Below are 22,335 nucleotides of genomic sequence, written 5' to 3' on the forward strand. Positions count from 1 at the left end.
AAAAAAAAAGGGGAGTAATTTTGGAATTACACTTGGAGCTGTGGACTACGCTAGCGTTACTTTGAGGGTTTGGACTGTGTTGTAAACAGCACAAACCAGAGCCAGATCACTGGGGTCCCTGAACAGTCCTGGTAAGCCACTTACTAACTGTCCACTTTGGACATGTTGCTTTACCTCTCTGCCTTAATTTCTTTATTTGAAGTGATGATGATAGTACTTGTAGGATTGTTAAGAAGATTAAGAAATATAAATAAAGGACAGCACATGACACATAGTAAATGCTCTGTGAGGGCTATTATTACTTTGACGAGAATAATAAATGCTAACAGCTCCTTAACTTTCCTCCTTATTAAAACAGTCCACAGTGTTTGGTTAGGGGTGTCACCAGCCTAGAGACAACCCTGGTAGCCGGTGCCATTCTGCGAAGGTCTGTGTTTATGAAGAAGGGCAAAAAAGCCGCTTCTTTCTGCTTCTCCCCTCTCCTGTTTTCTCTTTCGACTTCATTTTCCTTCCTGCTTCTCTACGCCAAGTTTTTCCTGTTTTTCTTTCTTCCATATGTCAGTTGAGCATCCATTTTCAAAAGCTGTGCCCACCTCTTTATGCCAAACCAGTTGCCCTTCTGAGGCGCTCCCTTCCGATCGTCCCTTCTGGGTTTCCTTGTAGCTCACAGCATTAAACATTCAAGGGTGTATCACAGGAGAAGGAAGGTGAGCCAGTTATTGGGTGACTTTGTTTCTGCCTTTATCATTGTTCCCCTAGGCCCTCCAGAGCCCCTCTCAGGACCAGTGCAACTCACCATCACCAACCAGCTAAGTTTACATAACTCTCCAGTTCTGCTCTTTGATTTTTTACCCAGATTGTTTTTATAACTACTTTATTGAGATATAACTCTACCATACAGTTCACCCATTGAAAATGTACAATTCAGTGGTCTTTAGTATATTTTCACAGTTGTGCAACTGTTGCCACAATCAATTTTAGAACATTTTCACCCTCCAAAAAACCCACTTTTTTTTTTTAATTTTTTTTTCAATGTTTATTTATTTTTGGGACAGAGAGAGACAGAGCATGAACGGGGGAGGGGCAGAGAGAGAGGGAGACACAGAATCGGAAACAGGCTCCAGGCTCTGAGCCATCAGCCCAGAGCCTGACGCGGGGCTCGAACTCACGGACCGCGAGATCGTGACCTGGCTGAAGTCAGACGCTTAACCGACTGCGCCACCCAGGCGCCCCTGGAAACTCACCTTTTAGAAGCTATTTGGACTCATCCCACCTGCTTGATCCCAACTTTCCTGGGTTCTCTGATTTCCAAAGAAATACTTAGACTGTGTTGTAAATATTTGGATACATTGCTGCATAAAGTCCCTTAAGTAAATATATGTAGTCACAATTCTGCTTTATATACGTTTTTTTAAGTTTATTTATTTTGAGAGAGTGGAGGAGGGGCAGGGAGAGAGAGAATCCCAAGCAGACTCCGTGCTGTCAGCAGAGCCTGACACAGGCCTTGATCCCATGAACAATGAGATCATGACCTGAGCTGAAATCAAGAGCCCACGCTAAACCGACTGGACCACCCAGGTGCCCCTATACCTTTTTTAAACCTTCTTTTTTTTTTAATGCTTAAAAAAAAATTTTTTTTTAACGTTAATTCATTTTTGAGAGATGGAGAGAGAAAGAGTGTGAGTGGGGAGGGGCAGAGAGAAGGGGAGACAGAATTTGAAGGAGGCTCTAGGCTCTGAGCTGTCAGCACAGAGCCCAATGCCAGGCTCCAACCCATGAACCATGAGATCATGACCTGAGCCGAAGTCAGATGCTTAGCCAACAGCCACCCAGGCACCCCTGAACCTTCTATCTTTAGTGGTCTGTTTCAGTGACACTTAACCCAGGTTTTCCTGGATTCCAAAGCTCCTGGCGCCACGCTCCTTAGGAAGAGATCCTTAATGTCATGTTTTCATATCCAAATTCCTTATTTCTTATTTCTATCTATAGCACCCTTAGCCTCCCACTCCCCAGACTGCAGCTGTCTTGGATTCCTCTTAGACTTCTATTCCCTGCACTCATTCCGTGGTTATATTGATGTCCTTTCCATTCGAGGCATAGCTCAAAGCCAGCTTTCCTTTTCTTTTTAAATCAGCATGTTATTTGTATGTTGGGATGAATGGCCATTTTTGTTATCTATATTCGTTTTTGTGTAAAAACAAACGTAATACTCTCCCCACCCAAATAATTTGTCTCAACTCCACCTAGGGATCCGTGTGTTTGGAGGAGGCTGCAAATGGTAGAGGTTCAGGTATCTGTTGAACGGACAAATTGATACGATTCTGGCAGCTGGTACTTTTCTACCTCACATCATTATTGGCCGTATGTACGCCTCCCCACCTGGAATGTAGTGTTCCTCCACCCTTTTCATTTCATTCCTCTGCCTTGCACGTGACAGGGTTCCCTGAGTCATTATAAATGCCTAATCTCCCAATATATACTTAGAAGCAGGAGCCAGAGCCTCTGCTTCCAGTTCCGTCTGGAAACTTCCCGACTGTGGTCTTCCCTAAGCCTGTTTCTTCATCTACCATAATAGCACCTACCTCACAGGGCTGGACCGTTAAAACATTTGTTGTTCAATGCTTCTCTTAAAGAGTTATGACCCTCTAAAAATTAAGGGAACGAACGAGGGACGAGGGGCGAAGAAATAGAAAGGGCAGGTACGCCGGATAAACTGGAGAACAGCAGCGAGGTCCGGGCTGAGTCTGACCAGCAGGGCGTTCTGGAGTGGCAGGGGTTTCGGCCAACAGCGGGTCCGGCTCCGCCCCACGTCTTTGCCTGGCTGCGATTGGCTTAGCTGCGGAAGCCTAAGGCTCTCATTGGCCGCCAAGGCCTGTCTGTCCAAGCCACCTGACCGGCGTGCGCAGCGGCCTCGGTAGACTGTTCGTGTGTGAGGGTCCCGAACTGGCAAGCGGGGAAGCGCCTGGTCGCAGACCTCGCAATAATGTAACCGGAAGTCGGGATCAAATGGACTAGCTGCGCGTGGCCACGACTTTCGGCATGCACATGTGGGTGTGCCACCGCGTGGGCTCAAATCCCTGCTGGGACATCAGCCAGCGTGGCTTCGGAGTCAGCCATTCACCTTCTCAAGCCTCAATTTCCTCCCGAGACAGGGGAAACTGAAGGACTTCATAAAATCTGCGTTTCGTTCCTTTTCCTGCTCCTATTCTTGCTAAGACCTGCACCCCCACTTTACACATGTCTCATCGTGCAAATAGCATATGTCCTTGTAAGGGACAGGGAGTTCATGATTTCTTTAGAATATATAGCATCTAAGGAAGGACCAGGTGAGAATTACCAGCAGAAGCTATCGTATGCGTATTCCAGACCACTGGCCTAGACAGTTCCAGGTCAAGACCCCCTGGCTCCAAAGAATAACTCCTGGGCCCTCCTCTTTGTTCTAGCTGGTTTCTGGATGCCTGCGAGGAGTATACACCAGATCACAATTCTCAATAAAAACCCCAGACCCCCAGCAAAGACGAGGCTCTCCTTTCTGAGTCTCCCACTCTACCTGCACTCTCTCCATACCTTCAATAAACTCTTTCACCTCCTGCTGGCTCCTGTTTGATTTCTACCCTTGCTTGCATCCAGGGACCCTCTTGACTGGTTCCCTGGGATCTCCTCTGGGTCCTCACCAGGGCTGCCAGCATCACTTTCAGTCATAAACAGGGATGGTGCCAATGCCTACCTCAGAGGACTGGGATCCAGTAGGCACTCGGGAAATGGGGGCTCTTTAATCTGGTGTCCACTTTGCAGACCTTTACGTTTTTCCCCTAGAATGTAGTCTTGGGGTGTCTGATAGGTCGCGGGCCTCTCCTGGGATCTAGCTGCGGGACTCTGTGATAACTTTCCAGGAAAAGCATTTGTGGGAAAAAAACAGGACTGAAAAGGAAAAGGAAGGTTCGTACTACTCACTGCTGTACTCCTCCCTGAAAAGAAGATATAAAACCAAGCCGTTTACCCACCTGACTGCGAATAAATGTCGCTGATAGTAAGAAAAAACAGGCTTTCATTTTTTAACATGGCCCCCAAATGCTGGAGCCTTCTAGTGCTAATGCTTATAGGTGCTGCTTTTCAGAGTTGTGTTCCTCATGGATTTTTTTCCTCCAGGGGAAAAAAAAAGTTTTAAGTCAATTCAAAAACGCAGCAAAAGGCACAGTATCTATTTCTATTTTGTTCCAGCATTTAACCTTTTGAACTAAGCAAAAAAGTGCCACTTCGTTATTGGATAACATTCTTTTTTTTGTAGGGGACCAAGCAAGGGAGTGTGTGTATACTATACTGGTGAAGGGATATACCCATAGTGTTTGAATCGCAAACACAACCTTAAAGGTGGGAATGAGGATGGTACTCTACCCAAGTCTTCTCATTAAAGAAAAAAAAAAATTAATGGTAATACTTGAAGAATAAGGAAGAAAATTACTTTTGTTTCCTAATTTGTCCTCAGCCTTCTTTAAATAACACATCTTAGTATTGAATCCTACCTTTCCAGTATGACATTTAACTTGAATAAAAAATGATTTAATTCAATTCATTGATGGAATTCTAATGTGTAGCAATTAAGTTCCATAGTGCTTAGAGAGTGTTCTGGTTCCGTCTTCAAAAACAAGACATAATTTCAAGATACCGTATTTCAGTCACATATTCCTAATGTAGCTTTTATTAATCTGAAGTACTGTGTGAATTCCCAGAATGCAATACCCATAATCAAATAAAACCCAAATGTATCCCAAAGTAAAAATGGACTAGTTTAAGACTACCCAATAATTTAGAGTGTTATTATTTGTCCTAATAAAAACTTTAAGGAAACATATACGGTATCCTGACATTTCACAAAAATTAATATCTTCCTTTCAGATAAGGTTGAGAACCAGTAAGCTGGAAGGTCAAATGGTTCAAATGCCCATTGGGGCAAATATAAGGACAGAGGGAAACCTTGAATAGGGGTCCTATTTTGCACAAAAGACACTGGGAAGATTTTTAAAAAATATCTCATCAAGGTCCCATCTGCCAAAGATTGTGATTTGCTTAGGCATCTGTGTTTTTAAAAGCTTCAGAAGTGGAGCGCCTGGGTGGTGCAGTTGGTTAAGCATCCGACTTCAGCTCAGGTCATGATCTCACTGCTCATGAGTTCAAGCCCCGTGTTGGGCTCTGTGCTGACAGCCTGGAGCCTGCTTCAGATTTTGCGTCCCCCACTCTCTCTCTGCTCCTCCCGGCTCATACTCTCTCTCTCAAAAATAAATAAACTTAAAAAATAAATAAATAAAAGCTCCACAAGTGATTCTAATATGCAGCCAAGGCTGAGAACCATGGTCTAGGCAGAAATGTTCCCCTTTCTCCCCTTAAGGGTTGAATAAATGTAAATGTAAATGTAAATATAAAGTTACTCTTTAATGAAGAAATTTAAGTGGTTGTAAATAATATCAACAAGGGATTAAAAGATTTTCCCAATGGGAAAATCAAGCAACTATATAATGGATTTGTATATCTAGAAATCTGAAAGAGCAAAGCAGAGTATAATAAATTCCTAGATATACTTTATAAGCTGTATTCCATTTAATAATGTTTGTAAATGATCTATCTAATCAAGTCTAAAGGTAAAGAGATGACTGGCATTACCCTGGTCACTGGTTTCCAATCTCAAGGTGGTAAGTATCCAATGGCTTTTGAAACGGATGTGAAAAAAAATAAAGAGATGGAGAAAAGTGTTTATCCTATTTCAGTATTGAAAAGCCTCGAAAAGTTAAGAGGCCCTTGGCTTCTCTTGTGTGTGGTTTATCACTTATTAACATATTTGACTTTTTGTTGGCATGAAGACGAAGTGTATAGATCCTCTGTGGATTTCATTTTTCTGGTCTATTCATGGCTCCATTAGCATGAATAGTTAAGAAACTCCTATATCAAAATAAAATATTAATTATACTTCACAATATATAAAGCCACTGGCTAAACAGTGCTGTTTCTGTGATAACCTGAATTTTATCATTAAAACTCTTATAACTAAAGTCACATCCTTTACATAATATTTATTCTGTATAGGATTTATCCACATACAATGACGTCAACTTTAAGACAATTGACTATTATTTGTAAAAGGCATCTTATAAAATCGAGTAATACACAACACACCTCAGTGAATTAAGCTGATATTCTAGGATTCAGAAAATCCGATCATTCTAGTTCCTATTTTTGCCATTGTTTCACTGGGTTGTCTTAGGGAGGTTGCTTTACTGTTCTGTGCCTCAATTTCTTTACCTTTCATGTGAGAGAACTGTCCTATTTCATAGATATGTAAAGAATAACATAAAAATTATTAAATACTTTGTAAATATAAAATGCTATATAAATGATAAATAGTAATACTGATCCACTCTAATATAAAATAACATAGAACTTTCCATGTATGATCTAAAGTTTGGTCCTCCAGTACCTATTATTATCAGCCTTCCCAGTTAAATAATCTTACACTATGTCACTTTTAGTGATTTTCCACAGTATTAAATTTCCATGGTATTAATTAATTTAAGATATATATGTATATATAGGATATATATATATATATATATCCAATATGAGTGGAAGTTTCGATATATCTTAGCATGACTTAGCAAAATAACTTTAATGAATTCAGTCTGAGCTCTTAAGTAACTGACACACCAAACTTTCTTCATCCATTAAGCAATGACTTGGTGGCATAAAAGCAGTAACGGTGCTTGTTTTGATTTCATTAGTCAAAAATACAAGGTTGAAAAATTTGTTCTTCAAAAGACATGCTAACTATAGAAGGAATATTGTACAGATGAAGGCTGTGATCTGCTGCTCTAGGAGACCCCGTGATTACCAGTTTATCAGCACGGTGAGTAACAGAGGTAATGAAGTAAGACCGCAATGCTCAAATGGAATTCAAAAAGTTCCCTGGTTCCAAGGTTTTCAGTACCGCACTCCTGAGCTCTGCAGAGGTGTCTGGTGAAAGGCTCACAGAGGGCTTTAACAAGAGCAGCTCTGATTTTAGGGTTTCGCCCACCTTAAATGGTGGGCTTCTCTCTGAAACAATTCATTTGAAGAAAGGGTTTCTTGGGTTAAAAAAAAAAATCTTTTAAACCACCGATCTAGTCCATTTTGCCTCCTCCAGCCACTAGGCACGACTGCAGTATTGCTTTATTTTGCAACACTTCTTCCCATCGCCACATACTCTTGAGGACCACACAGTTAGAAAGGCATTCACCAGCTGATAAGCAGCATTACTGTAAGAGCAAACTTTGTTCTAACCAACTCCCGCTATTTTGCTAATATTAAAAAAAGAAAAAACCCTTGGCATAAATTAAGCTTACATTAAGAGATTACACCCCTATGTAACATTTCCCCACATTTAAAAGCCAAAGACTTTTGTTTTCTTAGAAACCATTACTGGACAGTCTCACTCTGGGAAAGAACTGGTCTTTAAAGTCTTCGATACATATGATATGATAACTGGAGTTATTATTTACAACTTACAAACATGTCACAAATGTTTTTCTTTTAGGATACTAAAATGGTAGGATAGATGAGCTGTCTAGTTTGATGAGCCTGATGGCTGTTTTGTGGGGATAGCTTGTTGCTTGTTATAAACAATGAGAAAGCATTATTTCAGATAAGGTGCTGGTAGCACCGTGTCCAGTGGACTTTGCTGACATTCATGCTGATGTTCGCATGCAGAAGAGAACAGCATAAAAGAACATTTAGATCACAGACTAAAGTGCATTAGAGCATACACATGCAAGCACTAATCATCCTCATGAATAAAGCTCCCATCACTCATTTTTCCTCTTGGCTCCAAGGACTAAAAAATCAGATAATAATTTTAAAAGATGCTACCATCTGGTGAGACTAGAGAATGACAAGTGTTCCCTCCCTCATTTGGATACAACTTCATTGTTAAGACTCCTGATTCAGGAACAGTCATGTTGGGAGCACAATGAACTCAGTGCATACCATCCAGTCTTGAAGCGAATGGAAATTTACCGTCAGGGGAATCTTGAAAAAAGTCTCAGCATTAAGTACCATAAAACAAAAACAAATGGTTAGTCATCTATTTATAAAAAATGTTTTAGAAATTAACCATTTTAGCCCTCAACTTGTATCAAAGGACAATCACTAATGAAAGAATGAGAGAAAGAATAAAATGAAAAGGATCATATTGACATATGTTATGACATTTAGAAATATAGTATAATTTGATAGAGAGCCTCTCTCAATCAAAATTAAATCAGATCAAGCTTAATTGTAATAACTTGCAGTGACCTTTAGTAAGGTCAGGTTTTTTTGGCATTTAGATTTTATCTTCAGAACTAAAATAATGCTTCTCCAATTTAACTGTACATTTAGAATGTTTCCTAATTCATACAGGGGAGGAGTTTAAAGTCACCTTTGTTTCCTTGGGGAAAAGTTTGTTTTGAAAAATTACATAAACAAGATAAGTAAAAATGCTTAAAGCATTTAAGAGAATTGGTTCAAATAGTGTTATATATAAAATTTACATATAAATAACTTGACATTAAAAACATGTCAAAAGACACTGTAGGGACATTACTGAGCACTCTTGGATAACTCTAGTTCAAGTTATTATATGTTGTTAGAGATTATTAAAATCTTTCATGCTTTCTGATAGGCTTCTTTTTCTAATTACTGCAGATTGGTGAGGTTTGACTTTAATTCTCTGCCATTTCCACAGACAATACAGGGAGAGACAGTTGGAAGAGGGCTGTGTAAAATCAAAACCTGTCCGTCACAAGTCCCAAAGCTTAAACTTTCTGACCTTAATTTTGTCATTTGCAAATCAGAGGCAATTAATATTCGCCTTGCTGATTAAGTGAGAAAATGTGTGAGACAGCACTTTAAAAACAATAGAGCAGAAAAATAAATGTTAGAAATCATTCTTAAGAACTGGTAACCTCCAATTTTCTTGTGTATCGTTTTTTGTTGTTTTTTTCTCCTGTAGAGAAGAAGAGGATTACACTGTCAGATCTTCACAAACTACCTTGACTTTTAGGCAGTATTAGTTCCTGCTTTAGAAAATAAGGTCTGTATGTAATCTCTGGTCTGCCTTTACTTTAGGTTTTTGTTTTTTTGAAACAACACGGACTACGTAAGACTAATTTTTAACTTCATGACAAAACATTCAAATATGAATCGTTTCAAACATTTTTGATTTGTCTTCTGCCATGATCCTAAAACAATATGTAGCATATTGGGATAATGATAGGTTGTTTTAGATCTGAAATTAATAGAAAGACTTATCAGTTCAGTCAGATTGGGTGCCAGACCCTTAAATGTGCTCTTACCTGGTTCCCTGTGAAAATTCAGTATTCATTAGTTTGTGTTTTTGCAACACCTTGAAATTCTCTTACATAAGGTTTGGTTGTGGTAAATTTATTTAAAATATTTTCTTTGAGAAAAGTTTGCTAAGTAGATCTTCCAGTATTAAAAGGGGGAAAAAAAAGAGGATTAATTGTTCATCCATCATGCCAACTCAAGCTAGGTCTTCCTTTCCGGTGCAGCAACATATTTTAGGGCAACAAAGTTCAGAATGGATACAATGACCTGTTTGGAAAGCATGCAAGTTATATTAGGTCATTACTTTTAAGTCAGTCTGATAAATTTGTTAACCAGACTCTGACCATGGAAAGAGAGATACAGGAAGTCAATGTAAGTTGCATACACACCACAGCTCTGTGGGGTCACACATCAGCTACCTAATGTTGGGTTTTATTTCCTTTTCTTCTTCTTCTTCACTATCATCAACCTGTTGTATGACCAGATCAGCAGACCCATCCTCTACAATCTCCACGTATGATCTATTCTCATCTTCACTCAAGTGCCATCTGGAATCCTTATCTCCATCTGATGGGGACATAAGATGCTGTTCAGCTTCCAAATCAATGGGGAGGCTGTCTATGCCAACTTCAGCAAGGCACTCGTTACAGAGTCTGTAGCGCCTGGTTCCTTCCTGGACCACTTGCCCTGTTAGATCAGTCACGTGGCGTTTGCATTTTCTGCAGATTAGTTTGCATGCCTGGTGAATCTGTGTAGAGATTTAAATAGCGATAAAAAAAAAGATTTTTCAAAAGCGGCATAGTTCGAGATCTCGGTACCAGTGCATAAACTTAAGATGTCCAAAACCAAGCACTAATATTAAAATTAAGGTCTAATTATTAGAAAAAGATCACAGGTTTTGATGATAAACTGACGTCACAAATAAATACCAACTTTCTCTAAATGATGGCTATAACATTTTTATGATTAATATCACATGCTTAATAATTTCACATATCCCTTAATCCAACAATATTTTGATATCTAAGGTAACAAGGGACACCTTCCAGAATAATAATAATTGCAAACACTAAATATATCACATGTACTATTCTAAGGACTTTATATACCTTAATTTTGGTGAGGGAGAAACCTCTTGTTTTGTGTGTTAATTTATTATTATCAGCTAGAGAAAGAAAAATATATTGTCCCAAATTTAAGTTTATCGAAATATTTTTTTAAAAAAGATTTTATCTTTGGGGCACCTGGGTGGCTCATTTGCTTGAGCATCTAACTCTTGATTTTGGCTCAGGTCATGACCCCAGGGTTGTGGGATTGGGGCCCCACATCAGGCTCCACACTGAGCATGGAGCCTGCTTAAGATTCTTTCTCTCTCTCTCTGTCTCTCATTCTCTTTAAAATAGAATAAAAAATATACAGGGTGCCTGGTGGCTTAGTCAGTTAAATGTCTGACTCTTGATTTTGGCCTAGGTGATGATCTCACAGTTTGGGAGAGATCAAGCCCCAAGTTGGGCTCTGCACTGACAGCACGGAGCCTGCTTGGGATTCTCTCTCCCTTCCTCTCTCTCTGCCCCTCCCCTGCTTGCTCATGTTCTGTCAAAATAAATAAATAAACTTAAAACAATAAAAAAAAAAAATAAAACTGGGGCACCTGGGTGACTGAGTCAGTTAAGTGTCCGATTTCAGCTCAGGTCACAATCTCAACGTTTGTGAATTCAAACCCCTCGTCAGACTCTCTGCTATCAGTGCAGAGCCCGCTTTGGATCCTCTGTCTCTCTCTCTTTCTCTGCCCATCCCCCACACTCTCTCAAAAATAAAAAATGAGACATTAAAAAAAATATATATATATATACATATACATACATATACGTGTGTATATATGTGTGTGTGTGTGTGTGTGTATATATATATATACATATATATACGTATATATATGTATATATATATATATACATATATATACGTATATATATGTGTATATATATATATATATATATATATATATATATATATATAAATTTTATCTTTAAGTAATCTCTACACCCAACGTGGGGCCCAAATCCACAACCTTGAGACCAAGAGTTGCATCCTCCACTGACTGAGCCAGCCAGGATACATATTTTTAGATAGAAGGATCTCTTGTCACTTCTATTAATGAAAGATCCTGTAGAAAGAGGACTAGACCAGAAACTGGAAGGCTTGGGTTCTAGCCCTGCTTTTGTCATTTATTAACCATGTATCTTGAAGCAAGTAACTGAAAACAATATAAACCTGCTTCCAGGGTGATAGTCAAAATATCTAGCAACTAGCAAGGTAGAAGTACCACCCAAACAACAGAAGCCTGAAAATCACAATGGACATTGGTCCAAACAACAACATATGTCAAAACAACACAGGCTGCTATGTGTCAGCCTATTATTATCCCTGCTTCCTTCCTTAACAACTAGTGGGAATACAACTCGGGTTGTGAGAACCAAATGAGTTAATACATGTGAAGTTGCTTTAGAAAAAAGTTGTAAGATGAGTAATTATATAATTATACTTATTAATAAACAGATTTCTTTCTTTCTTTTTTATTTATTTTTGAAAGAGAGAGGGTGCAAGTGAGTGGCAGAGAAAGATGGTGAGAGAATCCCACAAGAGGCAGAGAGGGGGAGAGAGAGAGAGAGAGAGAGAGGGAGAGAGAGAGAAGTGGGGCTCACCTGAAGCAGGACCTGAACTCACGAACCATGAGATCATGACTTAAGACGAAGTCAGATGCTTAACTGACTAAGCCACCCACATGCCCTAAATAACTTTCTTTAATAGCTGTCAGAGCAGAGATTATGGGTTCTACTCTAAAAATCACTATAATTAATATCATAATGTTGAATTAATATTTATGGCATATTCATTTAGATAAAATCAGAACACTATGGAAGTACACCACCAAACACAAATGGCCAAAAACCCCAAGAAAACTAATGCAGTGTGGTAAAATATCTAAGAAAATGTATAGGACTACAACTCAGTATAGTTATTATTTTCTACTTAACTCCTGACATATTAATCAGTAAACATTGAAAGTACACAATTTGAGTGTACCTTTATTTCTCCTGAAATAGTAATGTTATGGGTATCATATGTGGTACTGTTTTTGTTAGAAAGTTCTGGCACAGATTCATGTTCATCCCCCATCCCTTCAATTCCAATATGATTATGAAGTCAAAGAAATTAAATAAAACATTATGTTAAAATTGAATATATCATCATGAATTAATTTTTTTTAACTTTTTTTTTTAATGTTTTTATTTATTTTTGAGACACAGAGAGAGACAGAGCACCAGCTGGGGAGGGGCAGAGAGAGAGGGAGACACAGAACCCGAAGCAGGCTCCAGGCTCCGAGCTGTGAGCACAGAGCCCTACGCGGGGCTCAAACCCACGAACTGTGAGATCATGACCTGAGCCGAAGTCGGACACTTAACAGACTGAGCCACCCAGATGCCCCATGAATTCATTATTTTAAAAACATATATCTTCCAGCTCTGTCCACTAAAATAATCTTTTTTTTTTTTAATGTTTATTTATTTTTGAGAGAGAGAAGGAGCAGAGGAGGGGCAGAGGGAGAGGGGGACAGAGGATCCGAAGTGGGCTCTGCGCTGACAGCAGTGAGACCAATGTAGGGTTCGAACTCACGTACTGTGAGATCATGACCTGAGCCGAAGTCAGACGCTCAGCCGACTGAGCCACCACAGTGCCCCTGTCCACTGAAATAATCTAAGGGGAATGACACCATAGTAACAATGAGCACCCCAGGTGTCCAAAGTTTGGTTTCTAATTTCATTCCCCATTAAAAGGACCCACAGGTATTTTGAGAAATGGCTGATTCCAGTTTTGTGACAGGGAAAATACAAGGTGAGCCTAGGGAAATTTGGGGGCCAGAGAATAAGGCCACCTTGAATATTTAATGGACTTATGACAAAGGGACACAAGAACCAGTTTCAAGTCGTCCAACTGGACAAAACTGAAAATTTGAGTATCAAAAAGAATAATAATTGTTGTGGTCCCAAACACAATGAACCAATGAAAATTCATGAGACTGTATGCTATTTAGAAAAAAATAAAGCCAGAAAAAACTCATATTACCATTTGAAACTGCTATTTAATCAACTCTTTATTTTGAAAATTGATAATTAAAGGGAAAGAATTAAATATTTATCCCGTTTCTCCTGTCGTAACTGTATGTCAAAGTAACCAAGTAGTTCCAGGTGATGAGGGAAGGTTTTACTTTATAGAATTCTAGCTAATAATGTAGAAGAAATGATAAAATCAGTAAATCATACCACAAGTAAAATTAATAATTTGGGCAGAGTTTATCAACTGCTGTTAATCTCATTAAATGAATGCTTGATGAAGAAATGGATATAGCATAATGCCAAAATAGTTCCACATAGATTCCTTTCTAATCATGTGGTGGCATCTTTAACTGCTCAACGGTGGGATCATGGTATCATTACCTAGCTTAGTGACCAATCTTTTTTTTTTTTTATTATTTTTTAACGTTTATTTATTTTTGAGACAGAGAGAGACAGAGCATGAATGGGGGAGGGGCAGAGAGAGAGGGAGACACAGAATCGGAAGCAGGCTCCAGGCTCTGAGCTGTCAGCCCAGAGCCCCACGCGAGGCTCAAACTCATGGACCGCGAGATCGTGACCTGAGCCGAAGTCGGACGCTTAACCGACTGAGCCACCCAGGCGCCCCTCTTTTTTTTTTTTTTTTTAATTTTTTTTTAACGTTTATTTATTCTTGAGACAGAGAGAGACAGAGCATGAATGGGGGAGGGGCAGAGAGAGAGGGAGAATGCGAAGCAGGCTCCAGGCTCCAAGCTGTCAGTACAGAGCCGGACGCGGGGCACGAACTCACGGACTGTGAGATCATGACCTGAGCCGAAGTCGGACGCTCAACCAACTGAGCCACCCAGGTGCCCCGGAAAGTATTTTTCTTGAATCCATTAAGACTTTAGATAAAAATTCTAGTTTATAGAAAATGCAGGGGGGAGAGAGGAACAAACTAAATGACACCATGTGGAAGCAAGCAGAGAAATCAAGAGGTAGGTTATTTTATAAAACAATTATCTTGATATCTCAAGTAAGTCAGTGTTATGGAAATAAAAAGGGTGGCTGAGAGAACTATGCTCTCTTAAAAACATATTTAAGGGACTTAACAGTGAGATCCCTGGGTCCTGAATTGGATACTGGCTTGGAAAAACCAGCTATAAAAGGTATTGGGAGACTACAGGGAAATGCAAAATTGAACTGGATGTCAGATAAAAGTTTACTGAGATGGCAAGGTAGATTATTCACGAAAGAGAGCAGGCTACAAAATATCACAAGTAGTATGATCTAATTTAGTTAGAAACAACCCATATATATGCATGTGATAAAGTGTTAAGAAAGGTATATTTCGGTGGTGAAAATAAAGTATTTTATTTTTCTTATTTTTACTTTGTTTAATACTTTTTCATTGCTTTAAATAATAAAAGGTTGTTTTTAATTTTAAAAAACCAGCTTCATAAGGTTAATGAAGGTAGAGATTCTGTCTGTTTTGCTCACTCACTGCTGGATACCTAGCACTGAGAAAAGGGGCTGGCGCATAGGTGCTCAGTATATATTTGCTGACTAACTATAAAGCAATGCATGAAGAAATTGCCTTAAGTGACCCACTGTCCTTTATTTATTATTTTATTTATTTATTTATTTATTTATTTATTTATTTTAATGTTTATTTATTTTTGAGACAGAGACAGAGCATGAACAGGGGAGGGTCAGAGAGAGAGAGGGAGACACAGAATCTGAAACAGGCTCCAGGTTCTGAGCTGTCAGCACAGAGCCCAATGCGGGGCTTGAACTCACGAACCGCGAGATCATGACCTGAGCCGAAGTCGGTATTTATTATTTTTTAAAGTTTATTTATTTATTTTGAGCGAGGGAGAGAGAGAGTGAGCACAGGGGAGAGGCAGAAAGAGAGGGAGGGAATCCCAAGCAGGGTCTGTGCTGTCAGCACAGAGCCCAATTTGGGGCTCAATCTCACAAACTGTGAGATCATGACCTGACCCAAAATCCAGTTGGATACTTAACCAACTGAGGCACTCAGGTGCCCCAATCCACTGTCCTTTAAAGCTAAAAGGAGATCATATAAATGGAATAAAAGTATGAGTAATACAACAGATTTTGGAAAACATTCTTGCCTCAAGATGAACAGCAGAGTAATTTTCCAATGTCCTTACCTTATTAACCCACCAGAGCACTGAACAGCAAATTCCCTGAGATTTCTGACTGCTGACAATCCTGTCCCTGGCTGGAAGTGGCTCAATCTCCCACCTTGCTCCCTTCCTTGAGGAGACTACAGATAAACTAGAGAGAGACTAAAAAGGGAGTATAGTGGACAGAGGTTGAACAGTAGAAACTAGACTGAGATCCTTTCAGAAAAGGATTCAAGAACCACTAGCAGAGGCTGAGTACCTGAAGTAGTGACTCTGACCTAGACATTCAAATATCTTTGGTTTACATTGTCTTCGGCTCTTGAAAAGACCAGTATACAAAAACATATTAGATTTTAAATGAATTATAATATATATTCCAAAATATAAATAAAAAACAAAAAAGTAAAACGGATATTCAAAAGAATATCTCTTACTTCAAGGTCTCAAAGGAGAATAAAAAAATGTATATATATTATATATTAAATTATGCATCACGTGTAAAGGAAAACCATTAAGTTGGAAACATTTCCAATATGGTAGAGTTGTATGAAAAGATGTCCCGCAGTAAATGAGATTTAGTAAATCCTAAAGCAGATAAATGCACACATTTCTTAAGAAGTAAGATGATGAAAAATTATATACATACTGTTCGGAAATGGCTACTTAGATGGTCCAGCCTGCTAAATCTTTTCCCACAAGCTTGACACGGATAGGGCCTTTCTCCCGTATGGCAGCGAAGGTGGCGCTTGAGGTCTGCTTTCCGCTTCACCACGTGTGTGCAGTACGGGCACTTGAACCGCATCCTGGGCAGATCATCTGTCAGGAGACAATTTGATTAAATTACTGGAAAGTTCATCATAACAATTGTATAACACGAAGAATCCCAAAGGAGTTGGTGAGTCCCGTCTTCGAAAGGCAGGAGAAAAGGAGAAGGAAGAAATTGCATTTATTTCTTTTATTTATTTTTCCTTTTTTTTATTTTAATTTTTTTATTTTGAGAGAGAGAGAGAGAGAGAGAGAGAGAGAGAGAGAGAGAGTGCAAGCAAGCAGGGGAGAGGCAGAGGGAGAGGGAGAGAGAGAATCTCAAGCAGCCTCCACACTTAGCACGGAGCTGGACTCGGGGCTCTATCCCATGACCCCGGGATCGTGACCTGAACGGAAATCAGGAGTCAGTGGGCCGCTTAACTGAACCATCCAGGCGCCCCAAGAAAGAAATTTTATTAAGACTAGATCATTAATGTGATCCTGAGTCCAGAACTGTAACTTCAGTATTTGATATATTTACAAAGTCAGGGTTAACTGACTCTCACCCTTATCTTTCTACTCAGTGTTATAGAGTCACTAGATTTGAAATGTCAAAAGGTGGTGCTGGATTTTAAAACTGGAGATACAATCCGAAGTAAAAGTATTTAATATTATAGCTTTTAAGTGACTTTTTTATTTACCTATTTTTATCCTCTTGCCTTTTCTTTTCATACACTTGTAGTACTTTTAAAGGTGAAAAAATGACAAGGATATTTAATTTTTTGTTTTAAAACTCATGTATTCAAAAGAAAAACGAAAAAAAAGGGCGCCTGAGTGGCTCAGTCAGTTGAGCATCTCACTTCAGCTCAGGTCATGATCTCACAGTTTGTGGGTTTGAGCCCTGTGTTGGGTTCTGTCCTGACGGCTCAGAGCCTGGAGCCTGCTTTGGATTCTGTGTCTCCCCCTCTCTGTCCCTCCCCTGCTGGCACTCTGTCTCTCTCTCTCTCTTAAAAAATAAATAAATATTTAAAAAAAAATGTTTTTAATAAAAACTGTATTCAAGGGGTGCCTGGATGGCTTAGTCAGTAGAGCATGCAACTCTTGATCTCGGGGTCATGAGTTCAAGCCCCATGTGGGGCATAGAGATTACTAAAAGCAAAACAAAACAAAACAAAAACATATATATACATATATATATAAACTTTAAAAAAATAAATAAAACTCATATGTATTCAAGATGTTAGTTATGATTGGAGGCAAATTTCATCAATTTAATAGCTGTTAAATTCAGCTGTTCATTACTGAAGTTAGGTTAACATAGCCTAGAATTACAGAAGTACAGAGCATAAACAGAGAAAAGATCAGTCTTTTGCTGTTTTAAAACTCAATAGAGATTTCTCATTTTTGCTCTGTTACCAGTATGCCTTGGTCAATGGTCAGAGCTCAGCAGGACGTTTAGTAAGCTCTGTAATAGGATAGAATTTCATGTCTTTTCAGGTTAGTACTACAGAAAAATGTGGTTAGTAAAGATCAATCCGGTTGCCTATTATTTTTTTTAATGTTTCTTTTCGAGAGAAAGCGAGCGAGCAGGGGAGGGGCAGAGAGAAGGGGTCAGAGGATCAGAAGCGGGCTCTGCACGGGCAGCAGTGAGCCCAATGCAGGGCTTGAACTCACGAACCTTGAGATCGTGACCTGAGCCAGTCAGACGTTCAACCAACAGAGCCACCCAGGCGCCCCTTGGTTGCCTATTATTTTAAGGTATCTTATCTACAACTGAATTGGTTTTTTTTAAAGTTTATTTATGTATTTAGAGAAAGAATGTGCATGTGAGTGAGCATGGGGGAGAGGCAGAGACAAAGGGACAGAGAATCTCAAGCAGGCTCCGTGTTGTCAGCATTGAACCTGATGATGCAGGGCTGGAACCCACAAACCGTGAGAAAATGACCTGAGCTGAAATCAAGAGTCGGATGCTTAACCACTGAGCCACCCAAGCACCCACAACCGAATTATTTTTAAAATTTTATGTGACAACCCAGGAAATGTGAATACTGACTGGCTATTTACTGATGTTAAGAAACTGTTAATTTTGTTTAGGTACAATTATAGTATTGTAGTGGGTTTTTTTAAAAGACTATATTTTAGGGACACTTTCTGAAATATTTACAGATGAAAACTTATGCTGTGTTATATTTGCTTAAAAATAATAAAGGGAGGGATGCTTAGGTGGCTTAGTCAGTTAAGTGTCTGGCTCTTGATTTCGGCTCAGGTCGTGATCTCATGGTTTGTTTGTGAGATCAAGTCCTGCATTAGAGCCTGCTTGAGATTCTCTCTCTCCCTCTCTCTCTGCCTCGCCCCCACTCAGGCTTTCTCTCTCTCTCTCGCACTCTCAAAATAAATAAACTTAAAAAAATAATACTAAAGGGAAGGGTGAGAAGTAGTGATCCAGATGAAACAAGATTGACCATGAGTCGGAAGTTGTTCAGACTGGGTAATGGGGTACATGGAGGTGAATTATGCTATTCTCTTTACTTTTTTATATGTTTGAAATTTTCCTAAATTAAAAAAAAATTTAAATATATAATCTGAATCTTATAATCAGTAGGAGTTTCATCTTATGATTTTCCTTTAAATTCACACGTAAACTATTAAACAAATTTGCTACTTGATTAATTGATTTGCTGCCTGATTATGACATGCATTTCTGGGGCATCTGGGTGGCTCAGTCAGTTGAGCTTCTGACTTTGGCTCAGGTCATGATCCCACAGTTCATGGGTTCGAGCCCCATGTCGGGCTCTGTGCTGACAGCTCAGAGCCTGGAACCTGCTTCTGATGCTGTGTCCCTCTCTCTGTGTCCCTCCCTTACTCACAGTCTGTCTCTCTCTCTCAAAAACAAATAAACATAAAAAAAATGACATGCATTTCTAATCCCTGTTCTCTATGGCAGGGAGGGGAGAATTACTGAAACCAACAACCTACATAATAATCTTTCTGCATTTTACTACTATCATAAAAATGAGATGTCTCATATTATTGTTGCATATAGGATTACAGTGTCAATGTTATGGGTTGTGTGTTAAGTTTGTTTTTTTTTAAATTATGTATTTATATCTCAATAAAATCAGATGTAGTTTCATTTCTGGTAGGTCTTGGGTCTGTGAACCTTTGTAAGTTCACATGGTTGCTCTGTTTAACTTTTCTCTATAAAAGTACTCCTCCCGAGTGAATACTCAGAAAAAAAATAACCTATTTAAAGTGAAGCTATGCCCCTTAGGGATTTAAACCATTTAGAAGAGAGCTTTAAACACTTAACAGTGATCTAATCATCTGTTGACACAGGTTTGGAAATCTTGGGCTTTGCACCTCGGAAGTCTGTTAAGTTTTGACTATTCTCAAATTTAGCCAATATTATTTTTAGTTAAAAATTTAAATTTATGTCTTATACAATAAATTTCATTAGAGAAGTAGGACTTAAAAAAAACCTCTTGGTTTAACTGCCTGTAACACTTCAAAGTAAGGGCATGTTGAGATAGGACTGATTTGGATAGGAGTCTTAGAAACTCATTGAGAGGACTGATGCTTTTTTGGGGTACCTGGAAAGCTTCTGGATGTGACATCAGATCCTGGACCATACGGATAGCCAACAGGAGTAGAGTCCATGTCAGCATCAACTTGTGCTTGTTCTTCCGACTGGGAAATGTGGCCGGAAGAATCCGATGTCCGAGCTTCTCGTTTGCTAGACTTATAATGAGCAACTTCAGAAGGCTGTGACAACCTCCAATGTTTGGACTTTTTAATGGAATCTTTCCTTTGTTCATGCTTGGCCAAAGGTTGTTGGGTGTTCCTTTGGGAGGCTGGATGGTAATTATACTTGCTCCAAGATTTCCCACTTATTATACCCGTTCCTTGATCTGGGCTTAGGTGAGAATGTGGAGAACCGCTTTCTTCTTGCCAGCTACCACTATAAAAGGAGGAACGTTCTATACCGTTAGAATTAGCATCTTTATCGGAGAGACTGAAATAGCGATCTTTTTCTTTCTCGCTAATATCTAGTGAAGATTTAATAAAGGTCTTACATACACTAATGACATCAGTCATCTGAAGGAAGCTAGCAGCTGACATCACTTCTATGACATTCTGACCAGTAAGAGAGAGTTTGCCAGAATAGACGAAGTCCAGGATAACCGTAAAAGTGTCGGGGGAGAAAGCCTGAAATGTAGCTGTAGTGGGTTGACTGGTCTCCTTTGAATTCTGAGAAAGAAGCATTTTGAAATAGCCGCTGCTAGCAAATAATACATTTCGATGTGCTTTGAAGACCTTCCCTTCAACCAGAATGCTGCAATCACAAAAGACATCTTGCCTGCGCTGCTCGTTCAGTTGTTGCAGGAGGTGGGACTGGTGAGAGGAGATCTCCATGCTGGAGGGAAAAAGACACGTGGTTAACCGAAATGACACAGGCGACTGAAATAGCCATCAGAAACCTCTCTCTTGTTTCCACTGAAAAACACTTTCTTAGAGAATACAGTCTCCAAAACACAGGAGATTACTTAGTACTGTGCTATTAGTTACGTGATTCGGGGACAATTATTTGTTCAGTCACCAACCTTTACTGAGTATCCTCTATGAATCAGGCTTTCTGCTATGTGCTGAACTGAACAGGCTTGCTTCCTGGGTTCATGCAGTGTTCAGTCTAGAGGGGGACCAGGAACTAAGCAAACACTCACGTGAAGTCACAAATGACTTGCCAAGGGCAAAGACAGAAAGACAATGTTGTGAGTAGAAGAGTAAGTCAGTCGAGATTGGGATGGAGAGGGTTGGGAACACCTCCCTGAGAAGTAATCTTTAGGCTGGGACCTCAAAGGTGAACAGGAATTAGCCAGGGGAAGAATGAGGGGAAAGATTACAGCCTCCAGCAAAATGGTGATCTATGGGCTCGGGTTTTGATAAGTAACAAGTAGGAACCCTCTAAGGACCACAACCTCAATGAAGAAATACTAGTAAACTTTGCCCATAAATCCCTGGCAAAAAAAACAAAGAAAGTTTGTCTTTGTGGGACTGGGGGAAAAAAAAGTACCTAGGTGAGATATCAAACCTTTTGCTTTTCAATTTTTTTTAATGTTTGAGAGACAGAGAGCAGGGGAAGGGAAGAGAGAAAAGACAGACACAGAATCCAAAGCAGGCTCCAGGCTCTGAGGTGTCAGCACAGAGCCCGACGCAGGGCTCAAACTCACGAACCTCAAGATCATGACCTAAATCCAAGTCAGACATTTAACCGACTGAGCCACCCAGGCACCCCCAACCCTTTGCTTTTTGAGGTTCTGGAATCCAAATTGATTTTACCTGTTTGGTGTGGCAAACCACAAGGTGAAATTTTAATGTGAAAATTAGTCCTGGGCTGGTAGGGCCCGTTGGGCGCCTGGCAGAAGTAAATGCAAAACCGCTCAGGAGGGGTGCTCTCAGGAACCAAGCCAGGTGGGAAGTAAGCTCTGCTTATGCTGAACTCAAAGTCATTCCCTTGGGATAGTTTCCAATATTGGATCGTCATGGTGCCTAATACCTCTTATCTTAAAAAGAAACAAGCAAACAAAACCTCCCTTGGTTTCACAATCCACCTCTGGCTACTACTCATTTCTCTATAATGGTTTTAAATTTTGTTTTAAGTAAACTCTACACCACACATGGGGCTCGAACCCATGACCCTGCGATCAAGAGTCGATCAAGAGTCCTATGCCCTACTGGCTGAGCCAGCCGGGTGCCCAGCTTACTACTCATTTCCCTGCTCCCTTCACACAAAATTCATTGAAAGCGTGTTTTGGTTTGCTCTTTTCACTTGCCGTCTTCACTTCTGTTCTCTATCAGGTTTCATCCCGATCCATCAAAATCATTTTTTTTTTAATTTTTTTTTTTTTTCAACGTTTATTTATTTTTGGGACAGAGAGAGACAGAGCATGAACGGGGGAGGGGCAGAGAGAGAGGGAGACACAGAATCGGAAACAGGCTCC

General features: G+C 39.6%; 1 protein-coding gene across 2 annotated transcripts; it reads right to left on the reverse strand.

Annotated features, from left to right (window-relative positions):
- Nucleotides 1-9,766: 9,766 nt before the first annotated feature.
- On the reverse strand, nt 9,767-20,749 carry ZBTB8A (zinc finger and BTB domain containing 8A). Of its 2 annotated transcripts, none has more exons than XM_047085408.1 (3): nt 19,927-20,749; nt 16,239-16,408; nt 9,767-10,099 (listed from the first exon to the last, which is right to left on the reverse strand). In XM_047085408.1, the coding sequence occupies exons 1-3, from the start codon at nt 20,747-20,749 to the stop codon at nt 9,767-9,769; spliced, it is 1,326 nt and encodes a 441-aa protein (XP_046941364.1). The 2 variants fall into 2 exon arrangements, with proteins under 2 accessions (XP_046941364.1, XP_046941365.1); XM_047085409.1 differs by having other exon boundaries at nt 9,889-9,918.
- Nucleotides 20,750-22,335: the final 1,586 nt, after the last annotated feature.

This window comes from Lynx rufus, unplaced genomic scaffold (assembly GCF_022079265.1).
Source record: "Lynx rufus isolate CCGP_SWC_20201006 ecotype Redwood Valley unplaced genomic scaffold, mLynRuf1.p SCAF_2, whole genome shotgun sequence".
NCBI lineage: Eukaryota > Metazoa > Chordata > Mammalia > Carnivora > Felidae > Lynx > Lynx rufus.

Bases quoted from the DNA above. Each gene is read 5' to 3' on its own strand.
- ZBTB8A (XM_047085408.1), bottom strand. From the start codon at position 20,749: ATGGAGATCTCCTCTCACCAGTCCCACCTCCTGCAACAACTGAACGAG. The intron at 16,409-19,926 runs GTACCCCAAAAA...GTCTCCTGACAG, and splicing joins CACATCCAGAAGCTTTCCAG to ATGATCTGCCCAGGATGCGG. The intron at 10,100-16,238 runs GTATGTATATAA...ATCTCTACACAG, and splicing joins TAAGTAGCCATTTCCGAACA to ATTCACCAGGCATGCAAACT.